This window comes from Notolepis coatsorum, assembly GCF_963971535.1.
Source record: "Notolepis coatsorum genome assembly, chromosome: 2".
NCBI lineage: Eukaryota > Metazoa > Chordata > Actinopteri > Aulopiformes > Paralepididae > Notolepis > Notolepis coatsorum.
The window spans coordinates 144,179,294-144,198,068 of NC_140166.1; the positions used below are offsets into that span (position 1 = coordinate 144,179,294).

Sequence of the window (18,775 nt, forward strand, 5' to 3'; positions counted from 1 at the left end):
GAAAACCGTCTACATTGTTGTCTGATCACGGGACCAACTTCAAAGGCGGAGAAAGAGAGCTGAGAGAGAGCTTCCAAGCTATGGGCCCAGAACTTAAGACCCACCTCGCTCCATCCCAGATTGACTTCCAGTTTAATCCCCCGAACGCACCCCACTTCGGTGGAACCTGGGAACGAGAAGTACGTTCTATAAAGACAGCCCTGTACGCCGTACTTGGGGCCCAGACTGTGGCGGAGGAAGTCCTAATGACAGTCCTCACGGAGATCGAGGGAGTATTGAACTCAAAGCCCCTCGGTTACGTCTCCAGTGATGTAGCAGATGTCGACCCAGTCACCCCCAACACACTCCTAATGGGGCGGCTGGACCCCGCGCTACCCCAGACAATGTACAGGCCTGAAGAAGCGAACGGCCGAAGAATGTGGAGGTACAGCCAAGTACTAGCTGACAAGTTTTGGAGCAGCTTCCTACTTCACTACCTACCGTCTCTACAGACCCGCCAGAAGTGGGTAAAAGAGAGAGACAATTTGACAGAAGGAACAGTCGTCATGATTATTGACCAGTCACTACCCAGAGCTATGTGGCCGGCTGGCCGCGTAAGCAAAGTGATCACCGGTGCCGATGGCAAGGTCCGAGCAGCTGAAGTACTCGTCCAAGGGCGCACTTACACACATCCCGTGGCGAGGCTCATAGAACTGCCCCGACTCCCAGATACTATCGATGATGACCATGACCCCATGACTTTGTGAGTTGACTGACCCTTACAGCGGACCTTGAGTGGTAGACAGTGCGGTTAATCTGTCTCTGCTTAGCTAATTAGGTGGGACTAATTAGGGGGCGGCTGTTGTGAAGGATCAGATTAAACCGAATATATATATTTATTTATATATATATATTTAATTGTATTTGTATATCGTTTGATATCCCCTGTATATTCCTTGTACAATATGCACTGAATATCCCTTTAGTCTACTAAACAGCCCATAATAGTTTCATTCTACCATTGGACGAGAACCTGGCGCCAGGTTGCCATACCCCTAGGTCCAAGTTCAATCGTGCCGCCCAACATGTCGTGGCAAGCCCCGGTTCCGCGCAGGAATATGTCGGGCGAAATACGAATGGTACTATTTGTTCATAGCGCATATATATATGGCGCAAGTAAAGTAGAACTTCCTTTTAGTCCAGTTCTTTACCCTCCAACAGAGTGACAGACGCGAAGCCTCCCCACGACGCACGTGTGGTGTAGTAAGGCCTACTTGGCCCCAGAATAGGCATTGAGATATCGTGTAGATTAATAGTTGAATAGTCATAGTTTGGCACTATACCGTCGAGTTGGACGTATTCTATTAAGCTAATAATAGTCTATTTATGTATGGTGCATCGTTCGGTTAGAGTTCTAAAGTTATCAGTACCCCCATCGTTCCTGACGTTATCTGGACGCTTAACCAGGCTGGGCAGACCCCTAGTGGTGCTTGCATCCGAGGAGCTCCGGGCCAGGGCGACTGGACCTGTATATTGGATTACTCTACCCGGACGACGGCGAGCCTTCCACGGCTTGGATTATGCTTTGGGTGCTTTGATTATTCCATGGATAAAGGCCAACACTGCGGAGTGTTGGAACTACCCCCCGGAGAGGACTCCAGGTGAGACGGCGCTCTACACCAGTGAGGTCGCCTCACGTCTCTCCGTTGTGGACCGGCAGCTACCGTCCACAGAGGGTCCAGCTGTATTCGTCTGCGGACCGAGGTTCTGTGGGCACCGTGTTCAAGACTTTGAATTCTCCCAAGACACCGTCGGCCAGATGGGATACCGCCAGCGGCTTCTCTAACCCCCCCCTCCTACTGTCTTACAACCAGTGGGACCCCCCCCCCCCCCTTTAGTGTATCCAGCTATAATCATTTAAGTACCATCGCTATCGTTTCCTAAATATTCCAGGTTGTATACTTACTCCCTGCGTAACCAGAGATTGGACATTCAATGTTGATTTACCTACGAATACTCATTTGCCATAAAAGTGCATATTTCAAATCATAAGTGTAAACAAGTGAACGTTGTATATACCTTTTGCTATATTAAACCTTCGATTTGTACATTTGTGTGGATTCGTTTCATCAGGTGGGAAAGTGTTCATCATACTTATATCATGTACTGGATGGCCAGAAGTTAAAGTACAAGAGGTAGTGGTATTAAATACCATATCTAACAATACAGTCAGGGAATTGTACCCCTCAGTTACAGGTAGTATTAACATGTACAGTGATACAGGCTTAAATACACTATGGTAGTAAGTCATACTGGTAGTATTAACATGTACAGTGATACAGGCATAAATACACTATGGTAGTAAGTCATACTGGTAGTATTAATATGTACAGTGATACAGGTATAAATACACTATGGTAGTAAGTCATACTGGTAGTATTAACATGTACAGTGATACAGGCATAAATACACTATGGTAGTAAGTCATACTGGTAGTATTAACATGTACAGTGATACAGGTATAAAGACACTATGGTAGTAAGTCACACTGGTAGTATTAATATGTACAGTGATACAGGTATAAAGACACTATGGTAGTAAGTCATACTGGTATTATTGATATGTACAGTGATACAGGTATAAAGACACTATGGTAGTAAGTCATACTGGTAGTATTAATATGTACAGGTATAAAATACACTATGGTAGTAAGTCACACTGGTAGTATTAACATGTACAGTGATACAGGCATAAATACACTATGGTAGTAAGTCACACTGGTAGTATTAACATGTACAGTGATACAGGCATAAATACACTATGGTAGTAAGTCATACTGGTAGTATTAATATGTACAGTGATACAGGCATAAATACACTATGGTAGTAAGTCATACTGGTAGTATTAACATGTACAGTGATACAGGCATAAATACACTATGGTAGTAAGTCATACTGGTAGTATTAACATGTACAGTGATACAGGTATAAAGACACTATGGTAGTAAGTCACACTGGTAGTATTGATATGTACAGTGATACAGGTATAAAGACACTATGGTAGTAAGTCACACTGGCCAGCAGCGTAATGTTCTTAGCAGAGCAGCATCAGTAAACGTGCACGATAAGAGTAATCGTCAAGGGGAGCTCCAGTAGCTCACCGCATATCTCGGCGCTATTTCTGCGTCGGGGAAAACCGTGCTGCGTCACGGATCTGGTGGACTACGAGTTCGATTCCCGGACCCGCCGTCATTTGCCAGAGTGTCTTCCCCTGATCTATATCCCGTTTCACCCTGTATCTGTCGGTCATGCTTGACCAGAAAAGCGATAAACGCTAAAAAAAAAAAAAAAAGTAATCGTCATGCAAATAATATATAAAGACCTTTCTTCCCTTTCTCGTTCCCCTCAGGGGCAGGACTGAGTCCATATACCTGTCGGAGGAGGGGGAGATGCTGCTCAGCCGTGTCAGCTCTCAGCTGGACACGGACGAGTCGCCCTGTGACCTCAACCAGATCTACGATGACCTCAGAGCGCTGCAGAAGGAGACCTGGATCACATGGTCACCGGAGAACACCTGGAGAGCCAATAGCGCGGCGACGGAGTCGGAATCTTGGAGAACCAACAGCGTCGAGCCCAATGCCAAAATCTCTCCCGGTGAGACGGACCCGCAAGCTCCGCCCGTCCCCCCTCGCAGCACATCCTGGTATCTGAGTAGCCCCACCCCGCCGGACCAAGACCCACACGTTCCGGAATCATCCTCCTCCGGAATGCTGGCGAGCGGGAAGTGCCACAGCTCCTGCGCCCTGGCGGACAAGAGGGGCAGCAGTCCGGCGGTGGTGAGGAAGTTCGAGGCCATGCTGCAGGTGAACGAGGGGAAGGTGATGACGGACGGCGTGGTTGTGTCCTGCTCCTCCGTGCCGTCCAACTCCAACTGTAACGTCGGCTGCTGCCACAACCGCTGGTCCTGCGACGTCAGTAAATTCGTGGGCGGTTGCAAGTCGTCCGCGTACGCGCCCGTCCAGAAGAGCTTCTCCGAGGTCAACATACCGGCCGCCGCGAGAGACTTCCGCCCGGACCACAGGCCGGCGGTGGTGAACCTGAAGAGGGAGGGGAGCCACGTGCCTCGGATCCTGAAGGATGTGCCCGTGGACCTGCTGATCCCCCCCCTCCTGGAGCTCGCCTCCCAGAACCCCCACGGCGGCTCGCGCAGGAACATCATGCTGGAGCAGAAGACGGCCGAGTTCAACCGCACTCTGTTCCACGCCGAGATGGGTCGAGGGGTCAAGGAGCGCGACACTTTGACCCCGGCGAGTGCCTCAGGCGAGGGGGGCGTGCCGCCCAGGGAGGCCATCTTTGAGGCAGATGGCGACAGCGTCTGTCCCGGCCCCACGCCTCAGAACCCCCAGGTCCGCCTGAGGAGGACGGGGCACGAGACCAAAGGTTACGAGGTCCGAGTGCAGCAGGAAGTCATCACCCCTGACCTTTCACCCCCGCAGTCAGAGATCAGGCTCAGGGAGTCGAGGACCTCTCCTGCACAGCACCACCCGGAGGCCAAGCGCAGAGCGGCAGGTCCACAGAGCCCCTCCTCCAGGCGAGCGGCCGAGACCCCCCCCTCCTCCTCGGAGCACCGCAGCCTGCCCGCGAGCGCCCCGCCGGTCCAGGGCGCCGCCTCCGGCTCCATCCCCAAGAGGGAGAAGAAGCTCCAGGGAGAGAAGGCTCAGCCGGCCAAGGTCTCTCCCCAGCAGCCTCCAACCGAGGCCAGGCCGAGACCAGCCGGACAGCCGGACGCCTCCAGACCCGGCCATACCTCCGCGCCCCCCCAGCCTGACACCTCCAGACCTCGCATGCTCAGCGATCACCCCTGGAAACCCCTCACGCTCGCCGCCTACCCGCGTCCCGAGGGCTCGCGGTCCAACTACGGGGCGGTGGAGCGGATCCTGCAGAGCTACGAGAGCGCGGCGGCCTGGAGCCAGACGCAGCAGCAGACCCAGCAGCAGGGCCGGACGAGCCCCAAACTCAGTCCCCGGCAGGAAGAGGACGTCAGAGAACTGTTGGACATGCTGGACATGGATCCTCCGTCTGTTCCCCCCCCCGCCGCCCAGAGACACGCGCAGTCCTCTCACTCCTCCTCTCACTCCTCCTCTCACTCCTCATCCCACACGCACACCACACACACACACAGAGACACGCACACCACACACACACAGCTGAGCAGCCAGACCTCTGCGGGAAGGAAGGACACGCGGCTCATTGTGCAGGTAAAGTCCAGTGCATGTACACACACACAGAGACACACACAGAGACACACACAGAGACACACACAGAGACACACACAGAGACACACATGCACACACAAAGAAAACAAGCAAGCGAAATATGTAAGCCTTCGTTTGCGCACAGACTGAGTTAAACTTTTACAGTTAAGTTAAACGTGATGTCATGGAGGAGAACCAGACCTCACACACTCTGTTCCGTCCCACTGGTTCTGAGATGCGTGGCGCTCGGCCCCTTGGCTCAGCGCGGGAGCGCTGTTTATTCCTGGAATGTGCTGCTCGGAGAGAAGCCGCTTCTCTGTCGTAATCTGGGCCATTTCATCACCGACAGCCTCCGACAGACCAGACCTAGAACCCCCCCGGCCTACACACTCTCTCTCTCTCTCTCTCTCTCTCTCTCTCTCTCTCTCTCTCTCTCTCTCTCTCTCTCTCTCTCTCTCTCTCTCTCTCTCTCTCTCTCTCTCTCTCTCTCACACACACACACAATTATCCTCTTTCATCCTTAACACTTTGGATGCCCAAACCGAGATATTTCGTTTTAAATTTTTTATTAGCGATCTGAATTCATATTTCATCAACCGAGTCTACCGTTGGTAAATCAGCCACCCCAGGCACTCAGATGTGAAAAAAGCGCCCCCTATCGTCTCCCAGATGGTAATTCACCCTTTTGGCTTGGACTCAATGAAAATGCATGGGGAAAGAAAACCCGGACTCCACATTTTAGTTCTCACGCATGTAACCGGGGCCGTTCAGCTTCATGCTGGACCCTCAGCACAGCGTGTATACCGCTGCTGTCGGGACAAAACCTCATAACTCCATTTTTTTAATATTTTTTTTTATATGAATCAACTCTGTAGATCATCCTCCATATGTGTGTGTGGGTTTTACAAAGTTTAAACAATGGGAAAGTATTAAACCGATCATCTGTCTAAACCTCCTAACTCTATTCACCCTCAAATCTGTGTTCGTTTTTCTCATCTGCTGAAAAGTTGGGTTTTTGGAGTTATGAGGTTTTGTCCCGACAGCAGCGATACGCTGTTTTACAGTATACGCGTGGGATCAATAAAAGGATCGATTTTTGGAATGGTCGATCAGAAATTGGAATAATCCATTTGGATACCATCTGATCTCGGGTAAGGAATCTATTTTACCAGTCTTAGGATAATCAGACCTTTTTTCACGGAGATATAAGCTTTCCCCCTATATGTGATATGGCTGTTTTGACTGTGCGAGTGATCAGGAAAAAAGAGAATCGATTTACAGCTTGCGGCACCAGCGTGCATACGTACACACTATCGATAATCTAGCGTTTATTTGAAAAACGATTCATAAATAGGCCGAACAATGACAACGTTCTAGAATATTACAGTACATCAGCGTTTATCAGGGATTTTTTTTTCTTCTTGAAAACGAGGGCTTTTTAAAATGCTATAAAACGGAAATGAACCGATAAAAAAACAATCCGCTTTGACAATGTTGACTGGAAATGGGTCATTGATAATGCGACGGGCAGATTAGACACATGGCCATCATTTAAAACATAGATTAGGCGATATTAAAGTTAACATTGAAGTGGTTGCTGGGCATTCAAGGGGGTAAAAAGGAAAACACGGCCGGCTCTGAAAGTGTTAAGAGCCTCTTACTCAAATCGTTTTGCTCTTGCGTTTTAAGTTCAGAAATATCTCCTGAGATCCAGCTGACTGCAAAGCCCCCCCGACCAGACTGCAGGAACTAGAAGAGTTCTAGAGATTAAGCCTCTTTAATGTCATGCAAATAGTTTTGGAAGCGGTGGGGATGATTATCAGGCCGTGGTTCTCGCAGCCAGAGACTCTCTCTGTACTTTGGGCTAAAGTCATTTAACTTTGACCAAGGAGCAAAATAAAACAATACACCCTAATCACAATGGGGGCACAATGAAATGCAATAACAACAACGTATCGTGGGATTTAGTCTCCTCTACTGTTTACTATTATTTCTGATGAACCACAGCAGGTTGGCAACTCTGTGCTCTTAACCTCTCTGAAGAACTGTATATGCGTGTTTCTAGGAGGGACATGTGGAAAGTAGTGAGATTACGGTCAGGATGGTATCTGTTGTTCCAGTAAAGATTACAATGTGACGTCTTTTTAATGTCTTTTTTTGTTTATTCTTGTAATGCAATTTTCTACTTCGTTGAGAATGAAGTATTTTCTTCAATTGAAAAAACCTAAAGGTTTATTGTCGGCGCCGGTGTTGCTGAAACGCACACCATACCTCGGCATGGGCTCCGCGCCAGCGTGCTGTAACCTGTTAAGCTGCAGCCATATTTTCAGAAAATCTGCCTAAAAGCAGGGCTCTACGCTAACCTTTTTCCCAAGGAGCACATGTGCTCCTAAATGAAACAATTTTGGAGCACACAAAGAAATTTAGGAGCACCCAAAAATATTTAGGAGCACAGTGAAAATATTTCAAGTAACAGAGTTTATTTTTATTTTTCAAAAATAAATGTATATTTGTACTGTGCGTGCATGTGCAAACGGGAACGGGACACACATCTGTGCAATAGCACATACCACCAAAGTCACTGGCCCACTGTGTACGTGTGTGTGTATCTGCATGTGCAAACGGGAATGGGACACAGACATTTGAACTATTAATTAAGTGATTAATGCCTACTGTGGCAAAGTTGTAGCCAACAACTAGGCCTAATAAGAAAGGCAGCGACATTGAACAAAAAGGAGACACTGGCATTACCACCAGGCCCATCAGTAGAGGGGGGAGCTAGTGTTGCTCTTCTAGAAAAATAATCCTTTTAGGGTTGCCTATTGAACTCCAGTACAGAAACATTGTTTATGAGTTTGCGTGTCAGGTAGACCATTGGTCGATCCTGACAATTACGTCACACCGCTTGCACTCTGGCCGTCCGGCGCTGCAGCTGGACCCTATTGCCCACCTCTGCGTGTTGATAATGCTAGCCAAGTTAGCTGTACACACATACACAGTGGGCCAGTTACTTTGGTGTAGGGGTGTAACAATGCATCGCAATGCATCGATCCTGAGGGGAAAATTCAACTGCATCGATTTGAAAATGTTAGAATCGATTAACGCAATTTTAATGTGTACACGTTATGTTATTGTCATGTCCGTTACAGCCAACACGCCATACGCTACTGCATCAACGTTATGATTAACAAAGCAAGGCATTCGTTTAGTTGCATTAACGTTATATTACTATTGCTATCGATACATCTAGGTGTTCTCAAATCTATTGCTATTGGTAAGACTAGAATATTACATTAACTTAATGTTACTTGTGTCTCAGAAAACGCTCGCATATCACAATGGCGGACTCTCAGGAAGTAAAAGAGAAAATGAGAGCTTCCGATTGGTCATTTCCTTTTTTTTTCTTTTTTAAACCAGTCACGTCACTCTACTGTGATTGGACCGTTGGCTTGAGTGCAATGTGGGACTTGTAGTTTTTGAACGATTATAGTGGAGAAAAAAGCACGATTGAGGCTGTAATCTTGAGTCGCACACCGTGCGAGTAATTGATTTTTCCGTTTCGCACACACAAACTGTTTCAAAACAGCCTTTTTTAAACACAGAATTCTTACAATTAGAGTTATAATATCTGTTCGCTGTTATACTAAATATGTTCTTCAACTCTCGAACTGTAGTTATATATAAAAAAAATAAAAAATTTATTAAATAAAATTGTGTCTCGTGTCATTTCACCCTGGCGACTTGTAGGCATCATCACCAGACTGGGTCACATATTTCTAGGGGCATATGCGAGCAATATGGTCGCACTGTAGAGCCCTGCTAAAAGTACACGCCCAAGTAAATGGAAGATTGCTCCACTTCTACAAGGTCAATTTGCATGTTCCTGGTATCTAGGAACATCTATGGATCTCGGAGAATGTATTCCCAGTGTCATAAATATTGTGTCTGTTACTAGGCTTGAGTAAATTGTAATGAAACAAAGGGGAATATAAATTATAATTTTTCTTTGCATCTTTGACGGTGAATAACACCATGCTAACATTGTGGTCGGTGGTATTTCGCTCACTGAGCTCATTCAGCACCTTCTTGAGATCAGGTGTAGAAAAGATCTAAGCAAATGAATAAAGGGGAGATGATTTAGAGCATTTCTTTGTAGATACAGTACTGCATTTTGCCATGCGGACACATTATAATGCAATTTGAATATAGAATATAGAATATCCGGCCTATAAATTACCTTATTATGGCCAAGTCATACATATATGGATAGGGACAAATATAGGGATGTCCCGATCGCATTTTTTTGCTCCCGATCCGATCCCGATCATGTGATTTTGAGTATCTGCCGATACCGATCTTTCCCGATCAGATCTTTCACATTAGTAACCGATTTGACTAATTTTTGTCAGAAACTGGCGAAGCGAGACAAGCCCCTCTGTTGCCTCAACAGCTTCTCGAGCGTGGTGGCTCACATTACATTCACCCTGAGCCCCTGAGAATGTGCTTCATACGAGAAATATTCAAAGTTTCAATCTGTTTGCACATTATTATACATTCACAGTGTTCGACTTATGTAATGATTTGCTCCATTTTGGTCTGAAACGCAGATGATAATCCTCACAAAGCGAATGTTGATGTTATCCAGGCGAACGTTAACTTCATTCAAGCGAGGCATTGCAATCAATACAGCTGTTATTTTCTTGGACCTTTCACCATTCTCTGGCAGTTTCTCTTTCCTTTTAAGAGTCTCTGAAAGTGTTGGTTGTCTTAGTGTCGTTGCAGCTATGTACTCGCCGTGTTGTTGTTTGTGGCTGTTTCTCAGGTGGCGTATTAGATTGGTCGTGTTGAACGCAGCTCTGTTATTTCCTCCACACGGAAACAAACATTGCAACTGGCTATTGGACTGGCTTTGGTTTCAATTTTAAAATGCTTCCAAACTTCTGACATTTTGTCTAGCTGCTCCGAGTCATCAGGTGGACATAACCTGCCGGTGTTGCAGGAGCGACGCGTTGTGAGCTTGTAGGTCTGCTATTTTCGGCATATGTCACTGTCGTGCGACGGTGTAAATCAAAGGAAATGCGTTTGTTTTGGCAAATTCTTATGCTCTGCGACAATAAATTAATTAATGATGATATGTAATTTAAAACCAAAACTAAGGCCTCAGTATGAGTTTAAGACGTGAACATGGTCATGTTTGTTGAATAAAATTTCAAAGAATTAAAAAAAAAGTTTACTCCCGATTTATTTCGCCCGATCCCGACCTTCTGAAAATCATGTGATCGGCCCTGATCACGTGATCGGATCGCGACATCCCTAGCCAAATATCATCTTTCCAATGGCAGTGTTAAATCTGGATTTCCTTGCGTGACTACTCACCTTTTTACGATGCAATGCACAGAGAATTCACATTATTCAGAGAAACTGTTTTGATAGGGCTAGGGTCTTTACTCTTGCCTACATTTGAAAAAGCAACACAACATTAATTAATACGGTCTGTATCGATCGATTTATGACGAGGACAGCAGGGTCCCCCAATTGGTCGGTAGCTTAACAGGTTAACGCACGGTGTACCTCCGAGGAGCCCACGGGGTCAACCTGCCTCTCCAGTAACCCTGTACACTTGTTGTCTCCCATAGGGGCGGGAGGACTTCAGGTGGAGCGAGTGACAACATGTAAAGTATCTCGAAACGGAGAATTCGGGTGGCTGATAGGAAGGGTGCAATGGTCCTTAATGTTAATGCCTTCGTTTCTCCACAGGAGAGCAGCTCCTCCTCCTCATCCTCCTCCTCCTCCTCCTCGGTCCAGAAGAACTTCTCGAGGCCCGCCCGCCCCGCCAACCGACGCCTCCCCGCCCGCTGGGCCACCCGCTCGCCCTCGGACTCCTCCTCCAACTCCTCCTCCTCCCCCTGCACCACTCCCGTCCACCACCCCTCCTCCGTCCCCGTGCAGAAACAAACGTCCTCCTTCTCCTACTCCGCCTTCCAAACGGAGACGGTGATCATCTGACCTGGTGTCTGAGAGCCAATGAGATGCCTTTGTTTTACAACCTTTGACCCCCCCGCCCCCTCCTGAACCTTGACCCTCCTCCTCGTCTCCACTTACCTCTCTGGTGCATACCAACCCAGACTGTTATTTTTGTTCCCACCAACTCGGAAGTGCTTTAGCTTTAGGAGTTCACTTGACTCGTTTTTTTAGAACGTATAACTGTGTCCCCCGCGCGGAGCCCGGCCGCCCGAGAGAGAGAGAGAGAGAGAGAGAGAGAGAGAGAGAGAGAGAGAGAGAGAGAGAGAGAGAGAGAGAGAGAGAGAGAGAGAGGGAGAGGGAGAGGGAGAGGGAGAGGGAGAGGAGAGGGAGAGAGAGGGAGAGAGAGGGAGAGAGAGAGAGAGAGAGAGAGAGAGCATTCAAATAATTTAATCCCAAAGCCTCAAGTCCACGCAGTTGCGGTGTGGTAGAGAGTATACACAGATATATATACACAGATATATATACACAACCTTCTGGGTATTTAGAATATACTTATACCTGTTATCAGCCTAATCAGTCATTAATTACCATTAGATTATACAGGTTGGTTGGGGCCACAGTCTCTCCTCAGTCGCCACTACAACTGAGTCTGTGTGGCGCTCAGGTCTGGAGCCTGGCCCCTCATATAGCCTGGCCCCTCATATAGCCTGGCCCCTCATAGCCTGGCCCCTCATATAGCCTGGCCCCTTATAGCCTGGCCCCTCATATAGCCTGGCCCCTCATAGCCTGGCCCCTCATAGCCTGGCCCCTCATATAGCCTGGCCCCTCATAGCCTGGCCCCTCATAGCCTGGCCCCTCATATAGCCTGGCCCCTCATAGCCTGGCCCCTCATAGCCTGGCCCCTCATATAGCCTGGCCCCTCATAGCCTGGCCCCTCATAGACTGGCCCCTCACTAGACAAGCGCTGCAGGGCTGAAGGCGTGGCCCCCCCAGTGTCCTGAGGCCCCTGCGTCGACACCGTGGCAGCGCCGGGCTCCTGGGGAAAAGGAATAGCGGTGGCGTTTTTGCGTCTGCTTCTCAAGCGAGTCCGTCCAGGTGTGTCGTTACACAAAACATCACTTTGCATAAACAACATAGTATTCATGGAGGATTCTGGAGCAAAAGCAAAGCGGCGCCTCCGGTGTTCATGAGGTCAGCGTTTTGTCTCTGCTAGCATCACATTTCTCCGTGAGGCGCAGCGTTTTGTCTCTGCTAGCATCACATTTCTCCGCGAGGCGCAGCGTTTTGTCTCTGCTAGCATCACATTTCTCTGCGCGGCGCAGCGTTTTGTCTCTGCTAGCATCACATTTCTCCACGAGGCGCAGCGTTTTGTCTCTGCTAGCATCACATTTCTCTGCGCGGCGCAGCGTTTTGTCTCTGCTAGCATCACATTTCTCTGCGCAGCGTTTTCTCTCTGCTAGCATCACATTTCTCTGCGCGGCGCAGTTTTTTCGCTCTGCTAGCATCAAGTTTCTCCGCGCTGTGCAGCGTTTTCTCTCTGCTAGCATCACATTTCTCTGCGCGGCACAGCGTTTTGTCTCTGCTAGCATCACATTTCTCTGCGCGGCGCAGCGTTTTGTCTCTGCTAGCATCACATTTCTCTGCGCGGCGCAGCGTTTTCTCTCTGCTAGCATCACATTTCTCTGCACGGTGCAGCGTTTTCTCTCTGCTAGCATCACATTTCTCTGTGCGGCGCAGGAAATGCCGGTGGTTTTTACCACCATCATCTTATCTCTGGACCGAACGGACTGAACCTTGGTGACTGATAACCTTTTTGGATTCATTTACATGTAACATTATTGCAGAAATGGTCCATGTCATGCTTTACAAGTTACAACTGAAATATATTGTCATTGTTTTTGTTTTTTTTCTCTCCAAACGTTGTACCAAAGGCTGGTTTCTTTACATGCAGTTCTTTCATTTAGAAAATGAGCAACTTTCTGTTTTTCTATGGTGTTTATAATCTTTTCGCTGCCCATCGCTGGTGTTTCCCTCAATAATAACAATAATAATAATATCTCCCAATGTGGCATTTCATTCACTCATTCATTTGAGCTTTTTGAGTTTAATAAACATCGAGATCAATGACTAATGATAGGAAACGGACAACGACCTTTTTCTACTTTTATTAACTGAATGGATCAAGTATCGGAACGCGGCGCTCAGCTGATCAGCTCCATCTGTCAGGTCACTGTGCTGATCATCTGTCAGGTCAGAGGTCGCTGTGCTGATCATCTGTCAGGTCAGAGGTCAATGTGCTGATCATCTGTCAGGTCACACTGAGGTCAAACATATCATGATGAAAGTGATGCCTTTGCTGTTCTTTTTGTGTAATAAATTTAACTGAAATGATCCCCGATCCCTCTTGATATTTCCACATTGTAAACTGTAAACGATGCATTATAATATTATGTGCTTTTTCATTCTATATAAGTGTCAGGATGTTATGTTGAGCTTACCTTCTACAAAGAGCTGTGGCATTCAACCAGAGTGCAAATGTAACAGTAAAGTGCAATAGTGATATACAATGTACAGGTGATTAAACTGGGTATAAAATATATAAAGTAGTACTACTGAGTAATAGTGCTTATCAGATGTGTATGTACAGAGTTGTAGTATTAATATGTACAGTGATACAGGTATAAAGACACTATGGTAGTAAGTCATACTGGTAGTATTAATATGTACAGTGATACAGGTATAAATACACTATGGTAGTAAGTCATACTGGCCAGCAGCGTAACTAGTAAGAGGAGGTAAGGGATTTACATTTACATTTTGTCATTTAGCTGAACGCGTTTAAACAGTACAAACAGCAGGAAGGTACAACTCTTTCAGCTGATATCTACAGATACAGCATGTAAAATTATATGCAGGTATTTACAGACGGATGTGGAAAGATAATATATATATGGTAAGAATAATGTCAGACGCTGGATATTTAAGTAAGTTCCCTCCGAGCCTCCAGTGGATATTAATCACCGGACCAGACGACTCAGGGATGTCTGGCTCCCTGCATCTTATTGGCCGACATCCTTGGTGACACTGATGATCTTGTCACGTTTGAGTGATCGCTGTGGCGATGTGCTATGAGACATGGCCAGAGGGCCGCTCCATCACAGGGTATGTGTGTTGCGTGTCTGTGTACGTGCGTGTGTGTGCGTTTTGCATGTGTGTTTTTTGTGTTTAAGATGAGATAAGATATACCTTCCCTTGGGGAAATGTGGGTGTCCACACAGATACACCACACATCCTCCGCTCAGGTGATGATCTGAAGAAGACACGCAAGCCAGGCATATGTGTGTCCGCTCCCCTCGTAAAATTACATTTCTTGAAGACAAATCTGTAAATCAGTGACACACACACACACAGACAGGACGGCCCTGACACCCGACCCCTGGCCAGTAACGTGGCACGCGGCACCCTAGTCTGACTGAAATAGCAGGTGCGACAATGTTTTGGTGCCAGAAATCCTACCCCGCCGCTGATATAAATACTGGCTTCCCTTTCCTGATGCCCTGACCTCTCTCTCTCTCTCTCTGCGTCTGGGAGGAGAGCTGCAATACATCCAGAACAGCGCTGCCAGGATCCTGATGAGAGTCCGTAAACACAAGCACATAACCCCCATCTTCCACTCACTACATTGGCTCCCCGTCTCATCCTGGTTCAACTACAAAATCCTGCTGCTCACTCATAACTGCATAAACGGACACGCACCCCTCTACCTTCAGGAACTCATCACTCCACAATCCTCCACCCGTACCCTCAGATCTGCAGGTAGCCTGCTCCTCCGAGCCTTCTGCACGGCTGCACCACACCTGTGGAACAGCTTCCCCATCCAGCTGAGGGCACCACAGAGCCTGGACTCTTTTAAAGCAGCCTCCCCATCCAGCTGAGGGCACCACAGAGCCTGGACTCTTTTAAAGCAGCCTCCCCATCCAGCTGAGGGCACCACAGAGCCTGGACTCTTTTAAAGCAGGCCTGAAAACTGTCTAAAAAAATCTGTTTCAAACAGCCTTTTATTGTTTTTTTTTTGTTTTTTTTTGCTGTTGTCTTTAATTTTCTGTTTATACTATCTTTTTAACTATGTTCTATTTTTCTTTTATTTTGATTCTGTATTTAATTTTTTATTAATAATTATATTTTTTACTATGTTTTAACCCTATAGCACTTTGGGATCCTAGTGAACGAAAAGTGCAATACAAATACAATGTATTATTATTATTATTATTATTATTATTATTATTATTATTATTATTATTATTATTATTATTATTATTAATTTATTATTATTATTATTATTATTATTATTATTATTATTATTATTATTATTATTATTATTATTATTATTATTATTATTATTATTATTATTACCTGACCTCCTCTCTCTCTCTCTCTCTGGGAGGAGAGCTGAACTCAGGGCTGAATTCCCCAGATGCTCAATTCACAATGTATCTCATCCTTCCCGTTAGGCTATTATAGGCCCCGTTTTCACTGTGATTTAAAACATGATCTTATAGGGTCGACAGTGGCTGGTAGAGTGGAGGTTCCCGGGTTCGATTCCCACTCCTCCCCAGGGCAGCGTGTCGAAGTGTCCTTGAGCAAGAGACACTTAAAACCTACATGCTCCCAATGAGCAGGTTGGCACCTTGCACGGTCGCCTCCGCTCGTCGGTGTGTGATTGTGTGAGGATGTGAGGAACGAATTGTAAAGCGCTTTGGATATAAAAGCTGCTATATAAATGCACCATTTCTTTACCAGTGTGGTTTACAACCTTATTGTAAATGTTTTGGGGACAATGCTCGTTCACTGGGACCTATTGGATAGTCACTGGGAACTATTGGATATTTAAATCAAATCAAATTTATTTATAAGGCCCGACAACACACGTTAATGTCCCCATGGGCCGTACAGGTCTTCTTTAAATAAGTCAAGAAGAAAACATAACAATAAGTCAAGAACAGAACAAGAACACCATAAGGTCCAACAAATTTAAAATAAATGCAAATAAATGAAAGAATGCAAGCATTCCCAGACATACCCCACGCGAAGGTAAGGAAAAACTCACTAAAACCTAACAATAGGGAAAAATGCTCCACAGGCAGTGTGGAGGAGAGAAAACTTAGAAGGGCCATTCAAGGGGGGATCTCCCTTCTTAGATGTCGGTGATAGTAGTGTTGCAGACTAACAGTTGGTAAGTATGCACTCAAGTGTGCACTCAAGTGTGTAGTGAAACAGATGAGTGCATGCAATAGCAACTGAACATTTTGAAAGATTAAAGATAGAGCTGATAGCGATAGCAACTGAACATTTTGAAAGATTGAAGATAGAGCTGATAGCGAATCTATTTGAGGCACGGGGGCGGCGCAAAGAGGGTCGCGTCCTCCCCGTCTTAATCACGGGACATTCAACACTCCGGTCATTGCTCAGGGACAGCCGGAGACAGGGAGATAGGGGGCGGCGCAGAGAGGGTCGCAAACTCCCCGACATCATCGCGGGACATCCGGCACTCCGGTCACCACTACGAGACAGGAGGGCACGCAGAGGGGGTCGCATCCTCCCGGCCTTCATCACGGGACGTCCGACACTCCGGTCAGCACTCCAGGACAGCAACTCACAGGGAGACAGGGAGACGGGACAGGCGTTAGACAGCTCATGTGATTGTAGTGGGCGGACATAGCAATAGATACAAGTGGTAAGCATATATGTGAATGGAGTAGATATATGAAGTAAGCATATTATGTGAATAGAATAGAAGTACTTAACCCAGCAATGAAACCGCGTTGACACATCAGTTGACAGGACCACAGACAGACGACGGTAAGTAACTTAAGCATTACATCAATCAGTGTCAGCCTTCTCTGCCTCGACCCCTCTGGGTGGTTTTTTTTTTATGGAGGCTTTGTCATGGTGATCAACAACGCCAGCATATGCCCCTTCCGCCGGGGTGCTGTTTTCAGTTGACCCCTTTGGCGCCTGTCTCGTCCGCAGTGCTCCAGGCTCGGGTCTACAGCCTGCTGCCTGGTTTCCCCGGTGGGCTGCCTGCTTCCGTTATGGTTAACCTTTTGAGTGCTTCAAAGTTACGCCCATGCTGACTGCCTGTGTTGCAGGGTCAGTGTGCCAGGCGGCGTACTAATGGGGGGAAGGGCCCGCTCTTGGAGGGGCCCTGTCCGAATACGCTGGCGATGTGGGGGGCGGTGTCACTAAGTGACCGCCTGGTGAGGTCTTGATGCTTGGCGTCATTGACCTCTCCGGGCCCCCTTTTTTCCAGGGGATCCAGTCCCTTCAGGGGGTCTGGGTCTTCTTTCGCGCTCCGCTGCTACGGCCTTGCCACGGGGTTGAGTTTGCTCTTGACTCTGTGATTTTTGGGGGCAGTAACGAGGGTTGTTCCTTCCGTTCGTTCCCTGGTGGCATGCAGGTTGTGCGTGTGCGTAGTCGTGGGGTCAAGCCACGGTCTGCTCACTCTGTGCGTGGAGTTGCTCGAGTTCCTCTTCGCATGGTCGGATCCATCTCGCTCCCGTCCTCTAATAGGGAGGGTATCCCTCCATTAGGGAGGGTCGGGGGGCTCTGTCCTCTCCGGTCTGATGGTTGTGGGGGGCCTCAGCGGGGTACATTTGTCGAGCTTCTGCCTTCCTCTCAGCTCCTCTTGTGCAGAATGACGCTGAGCGGAAACCAGAATGAAATAGAACGTAAGGTTATGTATATAACCAAGTTCTATGAATACTGGTGACGCTCAGCGTCAGGACGCCACTGCGGCCCTTGACCTCGCCTTGTGGTGAAAGTTTGGGAAGGAGGCGAGTAGGTGACCACACACCTGCTTATGAAGGTAAGCGGATAGGGGTGTGGCCAGACGGATGTCGGTATGTAAAGGTACATTGTGGAGTTTTTTATTCAGTGCTAGGCACAAAGTGAGGTTAGTGCAGAATGACGCTGAGCGTCACCAGTATTCATAGAACTTGGTTATATACATAACCTTACGTTGGATGTCTTAGTTTGCTGGATGTCTAGTTGAAAGACAGTTGGATGTCTTAGTTTGTTGGATGCCTAGTTGAAAGACAGTTGGATGTCTTAGTTTGTTGGATGTCTTAGTTGAGAGACAGTTGGATGTGTTAGTTTGTTGGATGTCCTACTGAGAACAGTTGGATGCACTTCCGAGCTGCTTCCACATGGAGGCAACTTCTCTTTTTCTTTTTTTTGGGAACTACTTTTCTGGCGGATGGTTTTTTCAATAAATCTTCAATTAATGTGTGTTTATTGTATAGCAATAAAGTTGGATGAATGTGCCAGTTGTATAAAAGCCATTACACCACGCGCAGTCGTGGGTTGTGACAATTAGACCATGCCTAGGGGGGTCTAACGACCACCCCTAGGCATGGTCTAATTGTCACAACCCACTCCTGCGTGTGATGTAATGCTTAAGTCACTGGGAACTATTGGATAGTCACTGGGAACTATTGGATAGTCGACTTTGATTGGCCAAAATGTGAAGATGGTTGACTGGTAGTGATGAAATTTTTTTTTTTTTTAAATGTATTGGCG

At 47.1% G+C, this 18,775-nt stretch overlaps 1 protein-coding gene across 1 annotated transcript in view; it reads left to right on the forward strand.

The window, feature by feature from the left end:
* LOC311223552 (uncharacterized protein) overlaps positions 1 to 11,459 on the forward strand; it is a gene marked incomplete at its 5' end in the record, with an annotated part of 97,469 nt that extends 86,010 nt beyond the window's left edge. The window contains 2 exons of the mRNA XM_084308332.1: positions 3,388 to 5,236; positions 10,991 to 11,459. Coding sequence (XP_084164458.1) covers positions 3,388 to 5,236; positions 10,991 to 11,239 — 2,098 coding nt within the window. The 3' untranslated portion in view covers positions 11,240 to 11,459. The remainder of the gene's footprint in view (positions 1 to 3,387; positions 5,237 to 10,990) is intronic.
* Positions 11,460 to 18,775: the final 7,316 nt, after the last annotated feature.